Here is a 20030-nt window from a genome sequence, read left to right on the forward strand (position 1 = left end):
GTGTTGAAGTTTTCTGGCGTAGCTTTGACACGGAGGGGGGCGAGAAAACTGTAGAGCGGCTAATTCCGAAGATTTGCCGCCACCTAAGCTTACAGGGAGCGGGAACAGCACAAGGTTAACAGGATTGAGGAAAAAAGATGAAGAAATTTTTATTTCGGTAAGTGTGTCTCATATACTCTTCATTACAGTATGAGCTTCATCATGGCTTGAAGTTACGGCCGACGCCGCGTCCGTCTTCTCTTAGCGGGTAATTCCATGTCTAACATATAGGCGTCTGCCTGCTCTGACTTCACGTCAACCACCTTTTCCGTTCTAACTCGTTTCTTGGTAGTTTTACCAGGCTTTTCCTCTTCAGGTGATACTTGACCGTTTAAAACTGTTTCTAGCTTTGGTGGCCGATCAGCAAAAGACTTCAAATCAGCAGTAAATAACACTGAATGAGCCCAACCAGCGTAACTTCCCCATATGCCCCTAAAATGGTCACCAACCGCATCGTACATGGCTTTGTTAAAGGTCTTTGTTTTAGTTTTGCCCATCTTGTAGTCACGTTGTGCAATCTGCCAAACATGTGTGTCGACGGGGACGGATTCGCCCCAGCCGAGCCCCATGAGGCAGACACAGTCTGCTACTTTGGGTCCGACACCTGTCAACGCAAGAAGTTCTTCGTGGGCTGCTTTATAGGTGGGAGATTTACCAGCTGCAGCCTTGACAGACGTTTTCATGACAGATTCTGGGTTTCGTAGTGTTTCAAGCCAGCCCGCGGGTTTCTCTTTAGCAATGACACGAGCAGTCTGGGCGATATACTTTGCGCGGTATCCGAACCCAAGCTCTCGCAAATGACTCTCAACATTAGGCCCAGAGAGAGATTCAGGGGTTGGAAAGTCGTGAATAGGGTCATCACCGACATGTCCTAACAGCGGCCCATAATGTATGCACAATTTGTGAACCTATCTCAGGTTTAGTCTGCGTGCGTTGTGAGAGTGAAGCTTCCGAGATCTTACCATCTGGGAAATTCGGGCTATATTATTGTTGCTGCTGCAAATAAAGCCTACCAAGGCCTCCCAAGCATCCTGACTTAAGATACGGACACCAGCAAATTCAGGGGCTTTCTTGGCGAAGTTGGGGTCTGCCCTTGACCACTGTTGGTATAGTTCGGCGAGATTAAGGCGCAGACTGAAGTAATGCCGGAGAAGATCTTCTGTGTCATCCTCTGCTATAGAAACAGAACGCGCAGCGAGCTCACTTCGGAAGCTTGGCCAAGTTGTTTGGTAATGAAGATGCTGGGAATCTTGCTTCAGAGATAGGATACGGCCGTGAAGCGCACAGGTCCTAAAATAGTTAGCATTACAGAACAACCTCGAATCGACCTAAGCGCCGAGAATACCATTCATCATTGATTTTGCGCCACCTGAATGACTGGCCACATCGCAAAGTTGTGTCTATGCAAAGCTCTGCTAGTGTAACGGGAAGCTTCTGCCAATCGGCTGCACGTTTCATAGCCATAGTTACGCAATGGAGACGATAGGGCTGCGCTTCGAAATAGTCTCCACCCTGGTGATTATCTGCGAAGCACGATGGAATAAGCAGAGAAAGATGCAACCTGGCTTCGGCAGGATAGGATAATAAACGGCTTCTAGCGCTACAGGGCACCAGCCGCTGGAGGTTTTACCTCTAGCAAAGCCCATTACTGTGACCATCAGAACAAAAACAAAAACAAAACTCAAGTTGATAGCAGAAAATCGAAAATAATAACAGGCATATTATACTTAATACTGTCCCCGTCACTATTATTTTATTCTCCTTGTGCCACAGACACACCAGTCACCTACCTAGGTGTTGTTGCGCACATGACCGCCCACCAGCGATTAGCAGTGCGCGACACACTAAGCCTGAAACAGCTAGGCGCCATTGGCAGAAAAGCTCCCAGCATCACGGACACGGACTCTGCCTTTCCCTTCCTTGACCTCAGGCCGCCGCTCAGCTCCCATTTCCATCAATCAAGGAGAGCGCTCTGCAATTGACAGGCGCAATATTAGTCTACCATCATGAACGGCGACAACTATTCGTCTAGAGGTGAGTCGGTTGTTAGCTCGCACAACCGCGCCAACGCTGACGGGATGCTTGCGGCGAAAGAAGGCGATGGTCGTCGAGACCACCAGGTACGAAAAGGCACTCATCTCATTTCCAGAATGATATGCTAATAAAAAACAGTCCTCCCGGAGCGAACGAGGTGACCGAGGCGACAGGGGCGACCGCGACCGTGGCGATCGCCGTGACCGTGGCGACGACCGACGAGACAGACATAGAGACAGAAGACGCTCGCGATCTCCCGATCTTCGCCAGCGTCGCGACCGAGACCGAGATGGTGATGCGTACGCATCTAGCAGAAACCATAGAGACCGGGAGCGCGAGGAGCGATACACCGGTGGCCGCGACCGTCGCGGTGGCCCCAGCGGCGGTGGCGACAGAGAATGGGACAGAGATCGTGGCACATCCCGCCGCGATGCTAGACGCGATGATGATGTCCAGGGTAGGCGCGATCGCGACGGCGGTGATGATCACCGTCGGGGTGGCAGAGACCGCCGTGATGATGGCTTCGCGCGCCAGCAAGAACGCCGAAGCCCGTCTCCTCCTAAGCGCCGCGAGCCCACACCTGATCTGACCGACATCATTCCCGTCCTCGAACGCAAGCGTCGCATGACGCAGTGGGATATCAAGCCCCCCGGATATGAGGCTGTCACGTCGGAGCAAGCCAAAATGTCGGGCATGTTCCCTCTGCCTGGCGCACCGCGACAACAGCAGGTGGATCCTACCAAGCTCCAAGCTCTTATGAATCAGCCTGCTGGTGGCCAGGTCAGCAGCGCTGGACTCAAGGCCAACAACTCGCGACAAGCCAGGCGTCTTCTGGTTTCCGATATTCCTAGCGGAACGACCGAGGATGCGCTCGTGGCCTTCTTTAATCTGCAATTGAACGGCCTTAACGTCATTGAGGCCACGGACCCTTGCGCGCTTTGCCAACTCTCGAACGATAAATCCTTCGCCGTTCTGGAATTCAAAAACACCGGCGATGCCACTGTTGCTCTTGCTCTAGACGGGTCCTCGATGGTCGCCGACACGCCAGGACTTAGCATTCGTCGCCCGAAGGACTATGTCATGCCTGCTGTGCCGGATGAAATCATTTTTAATCCCGAGGTTGTCTCCAATTCGGTACCTGATACCATTCACAAGCTCTGCATTACAAATATTCCACCTTTCCTCACCGAGGACCAGGTATTAGAGCTGCTGGCCGCCTTTGGCAAGCCCAAAGCCTTTGTCCTCGTCAAGGAGAGAAGCACTGAAGAATCAAGGGCAAGTTTTTGCACTCTTATACTACCGCAATTACGCTAACCGAAATACTAGGGTATCGCGTTCGCCGAGTACGTTGAGCCTACTAATGCCAATGAGCCAGCCCTGAACACTCTTAACGGGATGGATGTTGGCGGTAAGAAGCTCAAAGCCAGGAAGGCGTGTGTTGGTGGAACGCAGGTGGCCAACTTCGATGCTGGTATTAATGCCATCAGCAACCTTGCTGGCCAAGGAAATGGTGGCGATGCGACCAGAGTTCTACAGCTTCTCAACATGGTTACGGCTGAGGAGCTTCTTGATAATGATGACTACGAAGGTAATGACGTCCCTTGACTAGCTATGCAGCAGCATACGGCTACTAACGCGATGACAGAAATTTGCGAGGACGTGCGAGACGAGTGCTCCAAGTACGGCAAGGTTTTGGACGTCAAGGTACCACGTCCCGCTGGTGGAAGCCGCCAATCGGCAGGTGTTGGCCGCATTTTCGTCAAGTTCGAATCTGTGGACTCTACCACAGGTGCCCTCAAAGCATTGGCAGGCAGAAAGTTTGCTGACAGAACTGTGGTGACGACATACTTCCCCGAGGTAAGTCTTATTCAGAGCATCCCCATGACAATCGTACTCACGAATCCTATAGGAGAACTTTGATGTCGGTGCCTGGTAAAGCAGGCTGGAAAAGAAAGCGGGGATAAAAATTCGCTGTGGCTAAGCACTAAAGCTTTGGCACGGCATAACCAGTTGTGTTCGGGTTGAGCCTCTCATTTGTTATTTCAATAAAGTGTATTGTACTGTCATTGATTACAGCAAAACTCAGGAAATCTAGGAGTTGCTGGAGGACGGCCTGTCGTGTGGCAACCATTTGTGATGATGGGGGATCGTGGGGACGCGGTATTGGTTGGCGTTCAAATCGTGATCTAATAATGCCGGGTTATATACTTCGCTACAAAAGGGCAGTTTACTACATGGAAAAAGCTATTTTGCATGTTAGCAAAGGGTTCTATAAGAAACTTGCAGTTCTGAAGCGTGTAGAAAGAGTAAGATCAGAAGTCGAGTTAGTGCAGTGAGAGCCCGAGAGCCCTCTAACTTAAGAGGTACCAGATATAAAACAAAGTGTTCGTATCATCATGTTGATAAGGGGTATGCAGTATTCTGTGAAAGTGTGAAAGTACTTACGGTAAAGAAGAGGAGGCTGCGCCTGTCAGCTTCGCCGAAGCGGTCACCGTTCATGCGATGCGCATGATGGCAGCAGGATTAGTTAGATAGTTAGGTAGGTAGGAAGGAAAGGGAACGAGAGGTTCAGAAATTTTGGCGGAGACTGGCGGCAGCAAGGGAGGCCCACCATTGCTGTTCATTATCATCACGTGCTGATAGACGCAAGGGTACTAGCTCGAGCAGACCTGTACCACGCACAAATCTGCCCTAACTAAGCGAAAATTCGCAACGCTCCACTGCTCAGGCCGCCCTCGCAAACTTCATTTGCGCCAGCCCGAGAAAACTCCATCACGACTCCTCCAACCTCAACACGCGATAATCGACAACCACCGACAACATGGGTAGACTTCACAGCAACGGCAAGGGTATCTCCGCCTCCGCCCTCCCCTACAGCCGCGTCGCTCCCAGCTGGCTGAAGACCACTCCCGAGCAGGTCGTCGACCAGATCTCCAAGCTCGCCAGAAAGGGTGCCACCCCTTCGCAGATTGGCGTCATCCTCCGTGACTCCCACGGTATCTCCCAGGTCAAGCTTGTCACTGGTATGTCTACACGACGGATTTTGGACGAGAGGAATCACACTTTCGAGCCTAGAGACCCTGGAGGCTAACCTTTGTCGCTTTTGCAGGTAACCGCATTCTTCGCATCCTCAAGTCGAACGGTACGAATCCCTGAATACAGACGGAACGATGTGTTGGATATACATCTTGGATTTGATCTCTCGCGAAGAGACAAATTATCACTTTTATGCCTCTGTACGGTTTTGACTGACAGAGTGATTATAGGCCTCGCTCCTGAGCTCCCTGAGGACCTTTACATGCTTATCAAGAAGGTAAGCAATACCCCGACACGCCACGGACGCTGTTCTTTCCGCGATGACATCGAGTTCATCTGCTAATTGATCCCCACAGGCTGTCGCCGTCCGCAAGCACCTCGAGCGCAACCGCAAGGACAAGGACTCCAAGTTCCGCCTCATTCTCATTGAATCCCGTATTCACCGCCTGGCCCGTTACTACAAGACTGTCGGTGTCCTCCCTCCCACCTGGAAGTACGAGTCCGCCACCGCCAGCACCATTGTCGCGTAAATGGAGAAGTCCTAGTCGATATCGTGCCGCGCCGCTGTGGATTTCCCTGGTTTGGAGTTTGGGAAATTTTCATGGAAAAGAAAATACACGTGCATTTAGAGCCATGATGCTTATGCGCCGGTCCTAGCGGACTAATGAAGGTGGTCAATAGCTCAAATTGATAGCAATTTGTCTACCATTAAAAACCCTTATACATTCAAATGCTGGTATCATAACTGTGAAATGTCACATATCCTGTAGAACGCCGTATCATGCAGAAATATCCTGTAGCGACTCCTCAATCATCAATTTGACAAATCAATTCGAGCCTTCGATCTCTTTCGATTTCTGTATCAAGTATTCACCAAGAACCCGTAGCGGATCGTCGGGCCTAGTATGTGTTAGTGTAGATGCGCGGAGCACTGCATTTATCGCATTTACGCACTGTTCTTTGGCCAGCATCTTCATTCCCTCGAGGAGAGCTCCGGTGACTTTGTTGTTCAAGTATCGTCGCGTGGAATCTCCATTGGGAGCGGCCTCGGATGGCAGGGTGAATCCTGGGTCGGGGTGTACTGAGGGCGCGCGAGACGCTTGAGCGGGTGTGCCTGTCCTAGCTGGCGCTGGACTCGCGCCGACATTCGCAGGAGCGGGAGACTGTTCAAACGCGTCAGTTTCATTACAAGATCAACTGCGCTGCACGTCATACAGCTAGATCGACTGCCGCCTCTGTCATGGCCACATCCTTGTGCGGTGTCTCATTGGACGTGTCTACGGCGGTGTCGGCACCATTGACTATAGTCTGAGTGACCGCATCTGGTGCCTGTTCGCTTGCGACATTCTCGTCCGCCATGTTTGCGATTTCACTTTGCAATTGGCAATTTGGATCAACTTGGTAGCGTTTCCTTGCGCCGGGTAATTGGCGGGGCTGTGAGCTCCTACCTATGAAATCACCTGACTTCGCGTCCGTGAACGTGTGTACTCTCGACGCGTCTCAGCCGCACTTTCGAAAAACTGAGGTCTCCAGCACATTTCAAAAACGAAGGGACGTTGTTCGGCATGGATGATCCACGATGGATGCATTCAAAAAGAAACTGTCATCAACAGCCGGTTCTGATGTGTTGCTAAACGTCATCCCAGCTACCGAGAAAGATGGCCCGCCATCGAAACGAGTAAAGATGGATGAAACCGCCAGTTTGGTGTCCGAGGAATCCGAAAAGTCTGTCATTGACGAGTACGACGAGCAGTTCTATGCCGATAATGACTGTGGGGATACTGCTGCCCGAGATCAAGCTCGAAGAGCTACAGATGTTGAAAATGCGCTGCCTCCGGCGCAGTCAGATGAAGCTGCCTTTGATGCATACGAAGAATACAAATCATCTCAGATCAGCGCGAAAAAAGAGACTTCAGAAAAGGCGAAGCCTCTATGGATGAAGGGCAGGAGTTCTATTTACGTGGACGCCTTCAACCTAGCCTTGGACACCGTCCTCGAGGAAGAAGCAAAGCTTTTTGACGAGCGAGAACTCAGCGTCTTTGATCAATGGAAAGCGCTAGACTATGAAGCGCAATATTTGTATGTCATGTATAAGCTGGCTGCCGAAAATGTGCTGACCAAGACAGGTATGTTCGCCTCTTTCTCAGAAAGACAGCCGCTTGGCACAGATCGTCCCGCCTCGGCTATTACAATGACATCGCAAACCTTGAAAAATCAATTGCTACGTTGCAGCAGACTAGATCTCTTCCTAGCAGCGCATCTTTACATGCATCTACCAGCGAGGTAGATGGAATCGAGGTCGAGGATGAGAGGCTCGGGTCTGCGTTTACTTTTGCTGACTCTTCCGAAATGTTGCTCACTGACATGGAAGAGGCGGCATCACTACTCTTATTGGAGGAACTGAAAACACTCTCAAAGGAGACCAAAACACAAGGACGAACAAAACCCGAGTTGATCCGGAGCCTATCCCAAGTGAGCCGCAAGCAGACTGGCCTCATGGATATGGGTCTCAGCAGACAAAACAGCCGTGACTCAACAGAATCTGATGGCTCCTCGATTGCGAAACCCGAGAGGGAAGACTCTAAACAGAAAAACATGTTTCTCTCCAAAGTTACAGATATCCTCGGACCGTGTATTCGACTGTCCTCTGTTGTGTTCAAGCTGTTTCAACGAGTGCATCTTGTTTTCTACCGATCGACAGAATGGACCGAGAAATCTTTGACGACTATTATCCTTGCCAAAATTGCTCGCAGAAACTTTCCAGAGTATATCGTCTGCCGTACCAGCACCATATTCGCATCTCGAGAGCACCTATTGGAATTTGAAGCCGCCATCCGGCTAGAAGCAGAGATTGATCTGTGCCTGGAAGGCAGTGGAGCGGTGCTGGACAAGGGCTGCCAACGAATTCTCGAAATTTACGACCTTGTATATCCTCGTTGGAAGAAGTTGTTGAAAGAAGAAAAGCGCAAGGAGCAATGCGTTTACGAGTTTGGGGAAGGGGCATACCTGCGACGGCTTAATCCGGGCCATTCATATACGCGGATTCTTGCCAAGGCAGGCTATGCAATGGGAAAATTTAAGGAATATGGACGAGAACACGATTTGCTCCAAGAGCTTCTCGACCAGAAAATGTTTCATCTTGCACGCCGAGGGGATTGGTATCAGCGGAAAGCCCTGCTGGAGGAGAATTACATGGCGAAACTGGGCGAGCCATGTGCTCCTGCAGAGTTGGAGCGACGGAAAAGGGAATGGAATAAAACGGCCGCTGCCACTTGCGAAACTGCACTTCAGGATCCTGATTGTCATTTGACGTTTCACTTTGGCTTGCAGAAGAGACTCTTGAAGTTGGAGAAGAAGTTGCGGATACCAAAGCGACTGCAACATGATTTTGGCCACGTCAAGTTAGCCAAACCTCTCGAAATTACGGTACAGGGGATCCAGCTCAAGCGAGAGACGACAACTAAACCGGGTAACACTGGTGTTCCCACCAAGACTATCTGGCTTGACGAACTAGATTCGGGGGCCGAGTGCAGCGTCGAGGATATGTGTTTGAGCCACTTCCGTGCAGAGGGATGGAAAGGTTACCACTCCGAGGGTCGCATCGTCAGAACACTCTTTGCCTATCTCTTCTACGACATCCTTTTTCTCTACATACCGAATGTCTTTCAGACGGCTTTTCAGACATGCCCTCTTGACTTACACACGGATGTCTTTTTTCCTACAAGAGCCTCCGAAATCAATCACAGGCTAGTGGAGATTGAAAATGGCCGCGCCGAGGACTTGGTCCGATCTGTGTGGCAGCGAGAACACGAGCGACGGACAGCAGTCGTGGGACTCAACTGGGACTATGAAGTCGATGACCTGACGGAGCTTGTGCGATGCTTTGACGGAGGCGCTCTGGCGGCGATTTGCAAGGTCATGGCACAGGAGTACAGACAGAGGGGGGGTGGTATTCCAGACCTGATTTTATGGCGTACCAATGAGTCTTCTGATGGCACCTCGGGGGGGCGGAAGGGAGATGTGATGTTTGTGGAGGTGAAGAGCGAGAATGACCGTCTGAGTGAGACGCAACGAGTATGGATCCATGTGCTAACAGCAGCCGGGGTCAAGGTGGCTCTCTGCAACGCGGTCGCCCAAGAAGTGCGCGAAGTGGGCTGAAGTGCCGACGATTTCCAGAGCCCAGGGATTTAGGCAAGCCTGCCCGGCAGAAAGTTGCCAGTGGCCAGGCTGGACGGCATCTCGACTAGACGGCATCTCGACCCGGCGGCGACTGCTCTGAAGCCTAGTGTCTTGCTTCCACGGGGACTTGCGCTGAAAGAGAAGGCGCTCGCTGGAGGCAACGAAGATTGCACTGCATCGTGCCCCATGTTGCTCTAGTGGCGCAACCTACAGCTGCAGCTCGAGGCATGTCACAGAAGGAGCAAGTGTACGAGAACAGACACATGACCCGCGCCAATTACGAAGGAGCCGGAGCTGGAGCCTGGAGCAGGGTGGTCTCGTTTGAGAGGCACACTGGTAGTGGAGTGTTTGGTATACTTGGTACACTGACATGACGCTAGTTTGGGAAGGTGTCATATGGTTATCAAAGAGAGCAGATTGTGTGGCGCGGCGACATGTCGACGCATCATCGCCTGGCGATTCGCGCCGATGGACTCATAGGCAGCAATGCGGTTTGTTGGGTTCTTTTCCGGGGTCACGAATGTTTTCTGAAACCATCATCATACTGATAGCGCCGGATATCAGGACGGACACACTTGGACATGAGCGAGGCAACTCTTTTCGACTTGTGACATGGGGATGAATGTGTACTTGAGCCGCTACTAGCTAGGGGTCTAACTAATGCAACAATGCGCGGGCAGGATCCAAATGTAAGCTAGGCACGAAGTGGACATGAAAGAGGAAACAGCTATTATCCTGCTTTTACAGCTCAGAAAGACACAGAAACACGACTGGGCCGAAGCACAAATTTCCAGCTCCGTCAGTGTTCCGTTTACTGCGCCGTGCACGAAAGAGATGGGTCGATTTCCGTGAGGAGCCAGATGCAAATGCCACGCAAAGGTCCGTGATGCTGATCGTTGCCTGGAGACTGTGCGCTCAACGGGACCAAGAGCGGGAAGAAGCCGAGAGGGGCAGCAGAAAAAAAAAAAAAAGAGTCAAAGACAATGAGTTGAGGCTAATCCGGAGCGAGATGTGACCAAATCGGCTTAATCAACGAACTAACTAGCAAAATCCCCAAGTCTTGGGCGAGACAAGGGAAACAAGGGCGCGGTCCACACCACCTCGTCCCAGGGTTTAGGTTCCACCATGACGGGCGCTTAACCAACTACCAATCAAGAGGCCGAGGCTGACTGGAGTGGGTGACGAGCTGGAGCAGAAGCACTAGCCAATGAAGCCAGTGCTAAACCAGCTGCTGGCGCTTAGAGCTCGTCACTGACTGGTCCGGCGTGGCAAGGGTGTGTGTGGGAGAAACGGAAGGGGGGGGGATGGAACGCGTCTTTGGGGGAACGAAACGCCTGGCCATTCCGTGCATGTGTGTGCTCTCAAGGGAAACAAACTCTGGCTATTTAGGGAGGCTGGGAAGAACGCCTGTCGCTGACATTGGCGGGGGTTGTCCGATTTTGTGCAAGTGACCGAACAACGCTGTACGACGCCGTCAAGAAAGCTGCCATCCAGAAGGTGTGTAAGTCGAGCAAGTTTGGGCATAACTACCTACCATGGAAGGCAACAACCCGGCACCAAATCCCACGTGGAAGGGTGTTTTCTTGGCTTTTTAGAGACAAGGGTTGCGGCATCTGCCGAGGGGCAAAGAGTTGCAGCCTGGCCCTAGTTTCCAACCTATCTATTTTGCTCCTCTCGCCGCCCCCGGAGGCATGAAGCTGCAGAGGGGGAGCGGCGTGGCTTTACCAGGCGATGCGCCGATGCAGCGATCAAGGAAACACAAAATCACAACAGTAGGTGGAAAGGGTATTTGAGATGAGAAGGAGATGAACAGAGCCGCCGCTTTCTACCCGCCCCCCATCTGCAACCCGGGGGACCACCACCCCTCCCTGATGTGCATGATGATGAGCGACTGCCAGTTGAGTGGGTAGGAGGGAGCGCGCCTTGGAGGTGCTGGCGCCAGCCGTCACACAGGAGGGTAAAAAAGAGGAATTGGGTGGCGGGCCAAGGTGCGTGCGCGTGGTTGCCGAGTCAAAATGTAAGGAATCGTCACACAAAAAATGTAATATAGAGTGGTTGATCAACTTGTTGTACAAGGGAACAGCCTAGACCGCGTTGCACGCGGGTCTGACAGAACAAGCATCGCCAACTTTTGGGCTTGTCGACAGCCAGCCCCTCCCCCCCGGGTCGGATCGTCCCTCGGCGGCAGACTCGAAAAGGCGGTATAAAAATGAGTGATTTGAACAAAAGAAATGGCGCTGCAGTGCGCAGCAAGTGCGGGGGCGGGATAATGAATTAATGCCTAGTTTCTTTTTTGATCGAGTTATTCATTTTGGCACTGCATATTCCCCGGTATCCGGGCTTGGGCTGGCATAAATTCTGCAACATTGCCCACACCAGCTGAAGAAGGTGAAGTGGATGGAGAAGGGGGGGGGGTGGACTCGGGAATGCGCATCATCAAGCCACGATTGGGGAATGAAGAAGAAAGGGAAACATTTTTTCCACAAATTTTCCACTTTCTGTTTTGGAGTCTTCTCGCAACTACCGAAGCTATTCCCCCCACCAGGTCTAATCATCTAAGATGGTCCTTTTTTTCTTCATGATTGTGGCAGCCTGGGCGCCAACAACGGTAACACTGCCCAGGCTGGCTGCTGCAAAATGTTGGAGCATGACACGAGCTTGCGCTACAAGAACTTTTTGTTGGCCTTCCTTGAACGAGCAAAAAACCCCCCGGAGCCGAAGCGTGTAAGAGAGGGCGAATGTGACAAAAGGGCCCTGTCAAAATCCCTGTCGGTTTTCAACTACCAACCCGTCAGATTGGGTCTGAATAGTGGCTATTTACTAGTGCCACTTCTCTCTCTCTCATATCGTAACCACTTTTGTGCAAAAGAAGTGGTATATCAAAGTACATATCACCCATTACAAAACATATCCCCAAGGCAAGATGAAACCCCTCGGCGTTCTGGGGGTTCTCGTTTTACTTCCTTTTATAAGTTAGCGTCTCGTTGAGGGGCTAATTAACGAGCTTTCTTCTTTCTTTCTTTTTTTTAAAGTCCTTGACCAGCATCCCCTGCTGATGATTCGATCCACTATCAAGATGTTGTTTTTTTTTCGAGGCCTTTTCTTGCGTTTTCGTTGCAGTGTAGATGAGGGGGTGCGTGGGAGTCATGACCATATGCCGGCACTACTGCAACAAAGACAAGCAGATCACACAAAATAGTAAAAGGGACCCCTCCCCCCTGTTGCAGAGGCAAGTGGCTTGGAGGGGGGGGTGTCCGGCCGTTTATTGCAGCGGGTAGCGTTGCATATCTTCTTGTCTATACTATGTATGCGTGGTTTTGGCGTACGGAGGGAACAATCGCTTACGAATGACTGGCTTATGGCTTGGAGTGAGAGAGGCCAGCCAATCTTTGATACATGAAATAGGCCCGGCGGGCGGTTACCTCGGAGATTCCCTCCCCTTCTCTCCTTGGGGCTTTGTGCGGCCGTCTAGTCTAGTTCCCCTCTCTCGCTTTGGCCCCCATCGTGGTGCTCTGCTTTGCTTTTCTTCCTTCCTTGCGTCCTGGTGGTGGCTTGAGCTTACCAGGCTGTGTGTGTGTGTGTGTGTGTTCCCATCGGTTCGGTACTTGGCAGCAGGCACTGGGCAGTGCCGTTCACTCTGCATAGCAAGCCCTCGGTCATGCCTGAGACATGCCATCACAGTACTGGAGCGAATCACATCATCAACTCGGTCCAAAAGAAATGCATGGGTAATTATCAAGTCACACGCTTTGCTACCTAATCTGTCTGTGACTCTTCGAGGCTGATAACTAAACGAGATGTGTATTGTGCCCGGAATGCACATCACACCATCCACATCTTGGACGTATCCCACTGCCAACGTCCTTGTAGCTGCCAATGCCCATGCTAAATAAAGAATCCAAAAACAAATAAAAAACATATGAAAAAGACACAGAGCAAGATGGTAAAGTTGAGAACTCTAGCTGCTTGCGTGGTCTGTCATGTCGTCCTGGCGCCTATCCTTCTCCCAATATGGTTGCGTAAAATCGTTGGATGCGCTCAGCATCGGCCAGCGCATTAGCACCGAAGCGTCATCCTTGTGTGGTTTTTGTTGCTCCCCGTGAAACTCCTAGGAGGTATAAAGAAATAGAGTAAAAGAAATCATCTAAAAACAGTGGATGTGAATGTAAAAAAAAAACATGAGAAAACAGCATCGTGTAAACAAAACTCTGGTGCCAAAAGAGATTTTGCTCATATGCAATCCCAAGAAGGTCAAGTGGTTGATATTGGTCTTGCACGGTAGCTGGCCAAGCAGCAGCCGTGCTGGTCATAACGTCGTCTCAGTAAATGCGAAGGGCAGTCTCGAAACCAGTCGAGGAGCGTCAATTCAGCAGGCACGGCCTCGTCGAATTATTCAACTTTGCGTCGCTTGCCGCGGGGGGCGGGTTCCATGCGTGGGGTGTAGGTGACTGTTCTCGTCACCACCTCGCGAATATGACGGACGCTGGTGCGGGCCGTCTTGGTGCGCTTCTTGATGGCGGCATCCCAGTCAAAAACAGGGCGCGAGGAGCGGCCGCTGTAGGGGGAGAACATGGAGCTGACGGCGCTCATGGGCGAGTCGAGGTTGGAGAGGGCCGGGCTGGGAGGGATTTGGAAGCTAGGAAATGACGTTGGCCCTGTGAGCGGCGCCGACATGGGCGCTTTGGTAAATGGGCTCGGGGGCACGAGAGAAGCAGATGCAGAGGCAGAGGCCAGTGCCCTTTCCACGGCCGAGGCCCTTTCCGAGGCAGAGAGTGTCGTGGCTGTGGCGGGCGATGAGGGCTTGGTGCTAGCAGCAGAGGCAGAAGTGGTGGGCGACGCCGACACTGACTGGTCGTCCTTGGCGCTGTTACTGCCAGTGGTGCTGGGGGCGCTGATGCTGCTGTCGTCGGGCTTTTCGCTGGCATCGGTGGCAGGCAAAGGTTCGAGCGGCGTGGTTTCCGCGGCGGCGGCGACAATGGGCGAGTTGAGGGACATGGCTTTAGAGAGGAAATCGGTGTACGCCAGCGGGGGGCTAATGGGCGTCTTGACGAAGTCCGGTTCCGCCTTACACAAGAAGGCGGGTAGGCTCAGACTCGAGAGGGGCGTGGCCGTGTTGACTGAGGTGGCAGAGGTGATTTCGGAAGGGAAGTTGCTAGTGACGGGCGTGGCGACCTCGAGCTTGGGTTTGGGACCGGGCATTTTGAAGAGGAATCGACGTTATGGGCGTTTGGTTTGTGGGCGCAAACGGCTTGTCGAGACTCTAATAAACCAAGACAGGCGAACGACGTTGGCGGGTATCGAACAAGGGTGCCGTACAAGACGGAGCAGATGGAGGGATGAGTGGTGCGAATATGTGATGGGCGGCGATGGGCGGCGATGGGCGACGAGAGTGTTGAAAAGAGTGAAGGCTAATGGCGATGGCGACGGAGCAATAAAGTAAGACGGCGGTGGTATGATCAGGGTCAGCCTTGAAGTAGAAGAAGGGAACAGGCAAGCGTGGGAAGAAGGATGCGGCAGTGTTGGCGTTTATGTATATTGACAGTAGGCGAGTAATGAGAGAGCATAGCCCAGCGGCAGCAAGTGGTGTATGGAGGAGGGGTGTGGTCTTGAAGCTTGGAGGGGGGGGTTGGATGGGATGGGATGGGAAGAAGAGAAAGAAGAAGAGAAGAGTGGTGGATAGATGACTGGACGAATGGATGAATATGAATAAATGGTGGTGTGGTGGGATGGGAGATGGATGGACGAGAGGGAGAGTTTAAAAAAGAGGATGATGATGGGAGGAGGGGTGCGGCTGCGAGGTTAGTGGGTGTGTGCTTGAAGTTTTTAATGGCAGCTGGTTGCTTGCCTGGCAGGCTGCCTTGGAGGCTTGGAAGCGCTGCAAGGTGGTGGGTGCCAGACCGTGGACAGTGGCAGTGGACAGTGGACCAGCTGAGGCAGTGGCAGCCTGGAATGCCGCGCAGCTACCTAAATACAGGGCTTACAGGGACCGCTTTGGCGCGTGCTGCCTTGGAATTACAGTACCTGCCTAGATATGCACTGTGCCGAGAGAGCCGTTTCAACTGGCGCCGACAAGCGAAGAAAAGAAAAGAAGAAAGGGGGAATTGAGATTGGTTTGCAACGGGATACGGTGGCAAAGAGGGGTCACCAGAGTAATTTTCGTCCATGTTGTGTTTGAAGTGTGTGCCAGTGCACAAGATGCCAGCGATGAACGGCTGGCCGCTGCTTGCTCCTGAGCCAAGTCGGTTGACCCCGGCCTGCTGTGGATGATTTCGGGGCGCAAGCCGGAGGCGAGACCAGGATGCGGAGATACTCAAAATAGGCACGGGGGCGAATTTGTTGAATAATTAGCAATCCAATGTGGCCAAATTAAGGACTTGGTGTTCGTCATAGGAACCGGTTGGCAGATGTTGTGGCCATTGGCAGAACGTAACTACCTACCTACCTACCTAGGTAGACTTGCAATACGCCCATACCTACATCTGACTGATATAGTCATGATGGTTTCAACGCCAAAACTTGGGCTGGTACCTAAACAGACGCCTTTGTCAGAAAATAGACAGAGTACATAACTAACATAATAAAGATAAAATAAAACCAAACCAAACCAAACCAGTGGACCCCCCCCCCTCGCTCGGCGCCTGCTCGACAGCCGACAGCCAGTCGTTTGCCTCTCTTAGCGGGGCAGACCTTCGCGTTGCTCCCCTCAGCCAACCTGTCACCCTGTCTTCTCGAACCACCCACAACTACGGATACGGATACCAGTAACTAGTCTGCTTGCTTCAATGCTTGTCCATCAGTACGCGCCCAGCCTTTTCGAGACGCAAAAAAGGTGCTCCCAGAGTCCTGTGATTCGGTCGTCACGCCCCCCTACCCCGATCCGACCTTGTCTTGTGCCCTTGCGATTGGGCAACTTATGGAGAGGGGGGCGTGTCTATCAGCAGGTTCAGCACACAACTACCGATTCTGACAGAGACCAGCTCCCCTCAACGACGGAAATGCCTTCTGGCTCAAGTAACTAGAAGCTACGGTACAGATAACTATTAGCTCTCGCTCGGCTCTACCTTTTGGCCACTCTCTATCCGCAGGCCGTTGTCAGCGTGACGGTGAATTCGGCCTCGGCGCTTCGCCTTGGCGTATTCCACACAATCGGTCGAGCCAAACGGCTTCGCCCCTGCCGCCATTCCAAATTCTTCTTCACACACCTCTCTTCAAAGTTGAGACCTTGTTTCCGCTTCTCTTCTTCAAACGAGCAATCCTGGGGCTGACGAGTAGCCGGGCGAGAATACCCACAGGGAGGGGGGCGCGGACGGACGAGACAACCCTGGTCCTGTTGAAAAGAAAGGGTAGACGCACGTTGACGGCGCCGGCCTGGCCGGGACCGGGGATGCGGCGCAGCTCCGGCTCCCTGCCTACATTCGGGCCATGCAGTGGAGAAGAGGCGTTGCCAACACGGTCCTGACTCCTCCAACTAGCGAAGACTAATGCACCACACATACGAGTTAAACAGAGATGTGATAACGACAGCGCAATCAGAAGCAAACTCAGAGGCCAGTTGGAGGACTAGAGAGCCTTCACCATCTCAATACCGGTGGTACATGGCCGTTCATCTCTGGAATCGCAAGCCTTGGCGATTGAATCAACCCTTTGTTTCGTCTAAGCGCCTGTACCCAAGGCAAACCCCCCATTCACCAATCTCGTAGGTTCATCTTACTCACTCGTGAATCAGTTGAAAAAAAAAAGACAGGCACACGTCCCGCGACCCTATCGATGTGTTGCCCCAGACTCGTCCCGTCGCAAGGAGCGCTTCGCCGACCATCCATCCATTGGCTCTGTGCGCTGCCGCTCTCCCATGACACAGCATACCCACGCGAGCCGCCGACTTCACGATCCATTCAGTCGCTCGCCGTCGGGCTCTGCCTGGCTCACGCTCGTTTCTGTGTAATACCAGCCGCTGGGAGGGGGCTGGCTGACCAAGATTGAAGCCCATGGGCGTTTTCTCAATGCAGTCTCCCCACCGAAACCATTGGACGCTGATAAACCCGGCTGCGCGTTCGACGCAGACTGCTGCCCGCCAAAACAACCTGCAATTACAACTGGCGTTTTTCTTGTGCTCCTCGACCCGCGCTTGGAATTTTTGCCTTTTTTCTTTTCTTTTTCTTTTTCGTGTCGCACCTGATATTACCCAGCCTTCTCAGGCTTTTTTTAGGCTCTACCCCCTGTCTATAAGCGCCCCAAGCTGTCCCGCTTACTTGGTACATTAGTATCTACTAAGGTATGCATGGCGTCGACCAACGGGGTGCCGTTCCTTCCAGAACGATTTGGAGCGTCAACTCCCATCTCGTCAGCTGGTTTTCTCTCGTCTTCACCGTCTGTTGCCAGCTTTTCAATCTTCTCACGCCTTCCCGTCATCTTCACCCGCTTTTGGCTCCTCTTTCTTTCCTGTTGGTGGCGTTTCTGGCGCGCCATTAGGCTTGGGCTTTTGTGGCGCCCGACCAAGCTAACTCGGTAACTAACCTTCAGCCAACTGGCTTGTTGCACGTAGCTGGTCCTGCCGTGAACCAGACTCCCGGGACCAATAGCACCTACTCGCCATTGGTCAATGCCCAATTTGCCCGGTTAACTAGGCTGGCTTATTATGGCTTCCCGTGCAAGAAGAAGAAAACAGCTACCCGCCAACCGCTTTCATGACACCGCCCAAGATATCGGTGAGTGCCCTGGTTCACAGACACAAAGGGCCTCGCGCATTCAACTGCCCGCCTTGCGTCGGCATTGAAAAGCACCACGTTGTTTACTTTCTCTTTCCCGTTTCGCGCCCCATCATATGTATGTAGCTCCTGTTTTCTTGTGCCACGCACACTTGCACGAAAAACGACTGCAGACGCGTCCCGCTACCTACCCACCTTGATGCCACCGTCGCCTGCATCTGCAGGCCTATCTGGCCGATGCAGGCGATACTTTACACATGTATCGATGAACCGCCGACAGAATGCAGCTCTTGACTCATTCTTCTTCGGCCAGGCGAGAAATGGCTGGTGTGGGTGGCTCAACAACGGCCATGTTACACGGGTCCTCCCAACGTGGTACAACGATTTACCCGGCCCAGCAAGGCTCCAAAGAGCGCTTATTATTAACCAGTATCAAGGATTCCAGAGAGGAGATCATAGCTCTTGACAACACATCAGTTTCTATGAGCTAATTTTAGAGCTACCGGCGAATGCCCTCTTGGGAGTCGCTAATAGATGCGCCACGGCGCTCCAAAGCAACGCTACTCGGGTAGCGCGAGGCAGCAGCTACAGCCTTTTTCGTTTATGTTGTTTGATCTAATATCTCAGAGACCTGATAGATGATGAAAGGTCACCCCTCACACCGCCTTTATCTTCAAAGTCCGGGCTTGTTGAGCTGCGGCCTGGTTGCCCGGCATGGCCCTCGCCATGGACAGTGGCCAAGACCACAATCAACTGAAGTGATCACCAGGCCAAATCTCAAGCAGAGAACAAGTCAACAGCCTCATTTCATGTCCACTATACAATCATGCGTTCTGCTAGCATTGGGCGTGGCTTGCAGTTGTACGACGGCCCAAGATGTCGGCGCGTGGGAAGAGCCCTGCTTAGTCTCTCTACAGACTTTGGCCAGCTGAGCCTTGCATTCGTAGGCGTGAATCCAGTGGCTTGCATCGGGCATCCTCGTTTAATCCCTTTTGTATAAATTCTCCAATGACTGCAGAACAAACGCCAGGCAGCTATGCGGCCATGGTGTGTCTGCTGACGAAGCCAGAGCATGCAGCATTTGTCCGCGCAGGCTGCAAATGCACCACGATGGCGCAGCGACTGGAGCCAGCCTTGGCGGTTCTACTGCATCTTTCACGTGTAATAAATAATGTGGCAGCGGGAGATGACAAATCTGGGCACCGCATAACGAGCGAGGTTGGTTGTGTCTGGTACAACAAAACAGGCGCGGCGCTTGAAGTGGCTCCGGATTTGTCAGCTTATCAATAACAAACAAACAAGAATACTTTGGAAAGAACAGTTCAAGAAAATAGCAAGGTCAAAAGTGGTCTATATTCATCAGAAGCGGAGCGTAAAAGACTCCATAACGCTGCGACTTGGAGTCGAAGCAACATCAAACATTTACTTGTCATCCCCTAGCTAGAAAATAAATTATAGAATAAACGTAATGCCCAAAAGATCATCATATCTCTTTTCTGGCTTGTTTGTAGATGAGAAGAAGAGTTTAGCCAGTCGGGAGGAATTGTAACTTGATACTGTCAATGCCGTCCAAGGCCATATACCCCATTGCGACGCTATTGCCAGTCGCCCGCACAGCGTTTCTGGCCAAACTGACACGCAATTTACAGGCTGCGCAGAGGCAGCTTGTGCTCGGCGCCGCCAACGATGCCGTTGACGGCGACGGCGGCGTCGACGTCAATATCGACGGGCGGGTTCTGGGGGAAGGGCGTCACGGCGGCCTTGCCGGTGGCGTCGACGAGCTTGCCGACGAGGGCGTTGGCGTTGGCGTGGAAGTTGCGGGCTTCGACCTTGGCGCTGACCTTGGCGTTGACAGCGGCGGTGACTTTGGCGTCGATGGTAGCATCAACCTTGGCGTTGACAGCGGCAGCTACCTTGGCGTCGACGATGGCAGCAACCTTTGCATCGATAACAGCAGTGACTTTGGCGTTAACCGCGGCATCGACCTTGGCGTCGACAATAGCAGTAACCTTGGCGTCGACCTTGGCGTCAACAGCA

General features: G+C 52.4%; 7 protein-coding genes across 7 annotated transcripts in view; 3 read left to right on the forward strand and 4 right to left on the reverse strand.

Annotated features, from left to right (window-relative positions):
* Nucleotides 1–212: 212 nt before the first annotated feature.
* On the reverse strand, nucleotides 213–1503 carry CCM_02234 (N-glycosylase/DNA lyase; the record flags this gene model as incomplete). Its single annotated transcript, XM_006667386.1, is given in 3 exon segments — nucleotides 213–947; nucleotides 1053–1329; nucleotides 1349–1503. 3 exon segments carry the CDS (start codon nucleotides 1501–1503, stop codon nucleotides 213–215), a joined length of 1167 nt encoding a protein of 388 aa, XP_006667449.1.
* A 542-nt stretch (nucleotides 1504–2045) lies between these two features.
* Nucleotides 2046–4009, forward strand: CCM_02235 (splicing factor u2af large subunit; the record flags this gene model as incomplete). The annotated part of the gene is made up of 5 exons (XM_006667387.1): nucleotides 2046–2159; nucleotides 2212–3348; nucleotides 3400–3661; nucleotides 3719–3930; nucleotides 3983–4009. 5 exons carry the CDS (start codon nucleotides 2046–2048, stop codon nucleotides 4007–4009), a joined length of 1752 nt encoding a protein of 583 aa, XP_006667450.1.
* Nucleotides 4010–4894: 885 nt separating this feature from the next.
* On the forward strand, nucleotides 4895–5639 carry CCM_02236 (40S ribosomal protein S13; the record flags this gene model as incomplete). The annotated part of the gene is made up of 4 exons (XM_006667388.1): nucleotides 4895–5096; nucleotides 5183–5215; nucleotides 5340–5386; nucleotides 5466–5639. The coding sequence occupies 4 exons, from the start codon at nucleotides 4895–4897 to the stop codon at nucleotides 5637–5639; spliced, it is 456 nt and encodes a 151-aa protein (XP_006667451.1).
* Nucleotides 5640–5936: 297 nt separating this feature from the next.
* Nucleotides 5937–6468, reverse strand: CCM_02237 (COMPASS complex subunit Sdc1, putative; the record flags this gene model as incomplete). The annotated part of the gene is made up of 3 exons (XM_006667389.1): nucleotides 5937–6009; nucleotides 6064–6272; nucleotides 6325–6468. The coding sequence occupies 3 exons, from the start codon at nucleotides 6466–6468 to the stop codon at nucleotides 5937–5939; spliced, it is 426 nt and encodes a 141-aa protein (XP_006667452.1).
* Nucleotides 6469–6688: 220 nt separating this feature from the next.
* On the forward strand, nucleotides 6689–9267 carry CCM_02238 (coiled-coil domain-containing protein MTMR15; the record flags this gene model as incomplete). Its single annotated transcript, XM_006667390.1, has 2 exons — nucleotides 6689–7235; nucleotides 7265–9267. The coding sequence occupies 2 exons, from the start codon at nucleotides 6689–6691 to the stop codon at nucleotides 9265–9267; spliced, it is 2550 nt and encodes an 849-aa protein (XP_006667453.1).
* A 4410-nt stretch (nucleotides 9268–13677) lies between these two features.
* Nucleotides 13678–14487, reverse strand: CCM_02239 (uncharacterized protein; the record flags this gene model as incomplete). Its single annotated transcript, XM_006667391.1, has 1 exon — nucleotides 13678–14487. The coding sequence occupies one exon, from the start codon at nucleotides 14485–14487 to the stop codon at nucleotides 13678–13680; it is 810 nt and encodes a 269-aa protein (XP_006667454.1).
* Nucleotides 14488–19636: 5149 nt separating this feature from the next.
* CCM_02240 (uncharacterized protein) overlaps nucleotides 19637–20030 on the reverse strand; it is a gene marked incomplete at both ends in the record, with an annotated part of 986 nt that continues 592 nt past the window's right edge. Inside the window, one exon of the mRNA XM_006667392.1 lies at nucleotides 19637–20014. Coding sequence (XP_006667455.1) covers nucleotides 19637–20014 — 378 coding nt within the window. The remainder of the gene's footprint in view (nucleotides 20015–20030) is intronic.

Source organism: Cordyceps militaris (genome assembly GCF_000225605.1).
Source record: "Cordyceps militaris CM01 unplaced genomic scaffold CCM_S00002, whole genome shotgun sequence".
Taxonomy (NCBI): Eukaryota; Fungi; Ascomycota; class Sordariomycetes; order Hypocreales; family Cordycipitaceae; genus Cordyceps; species Cordyceps militaris.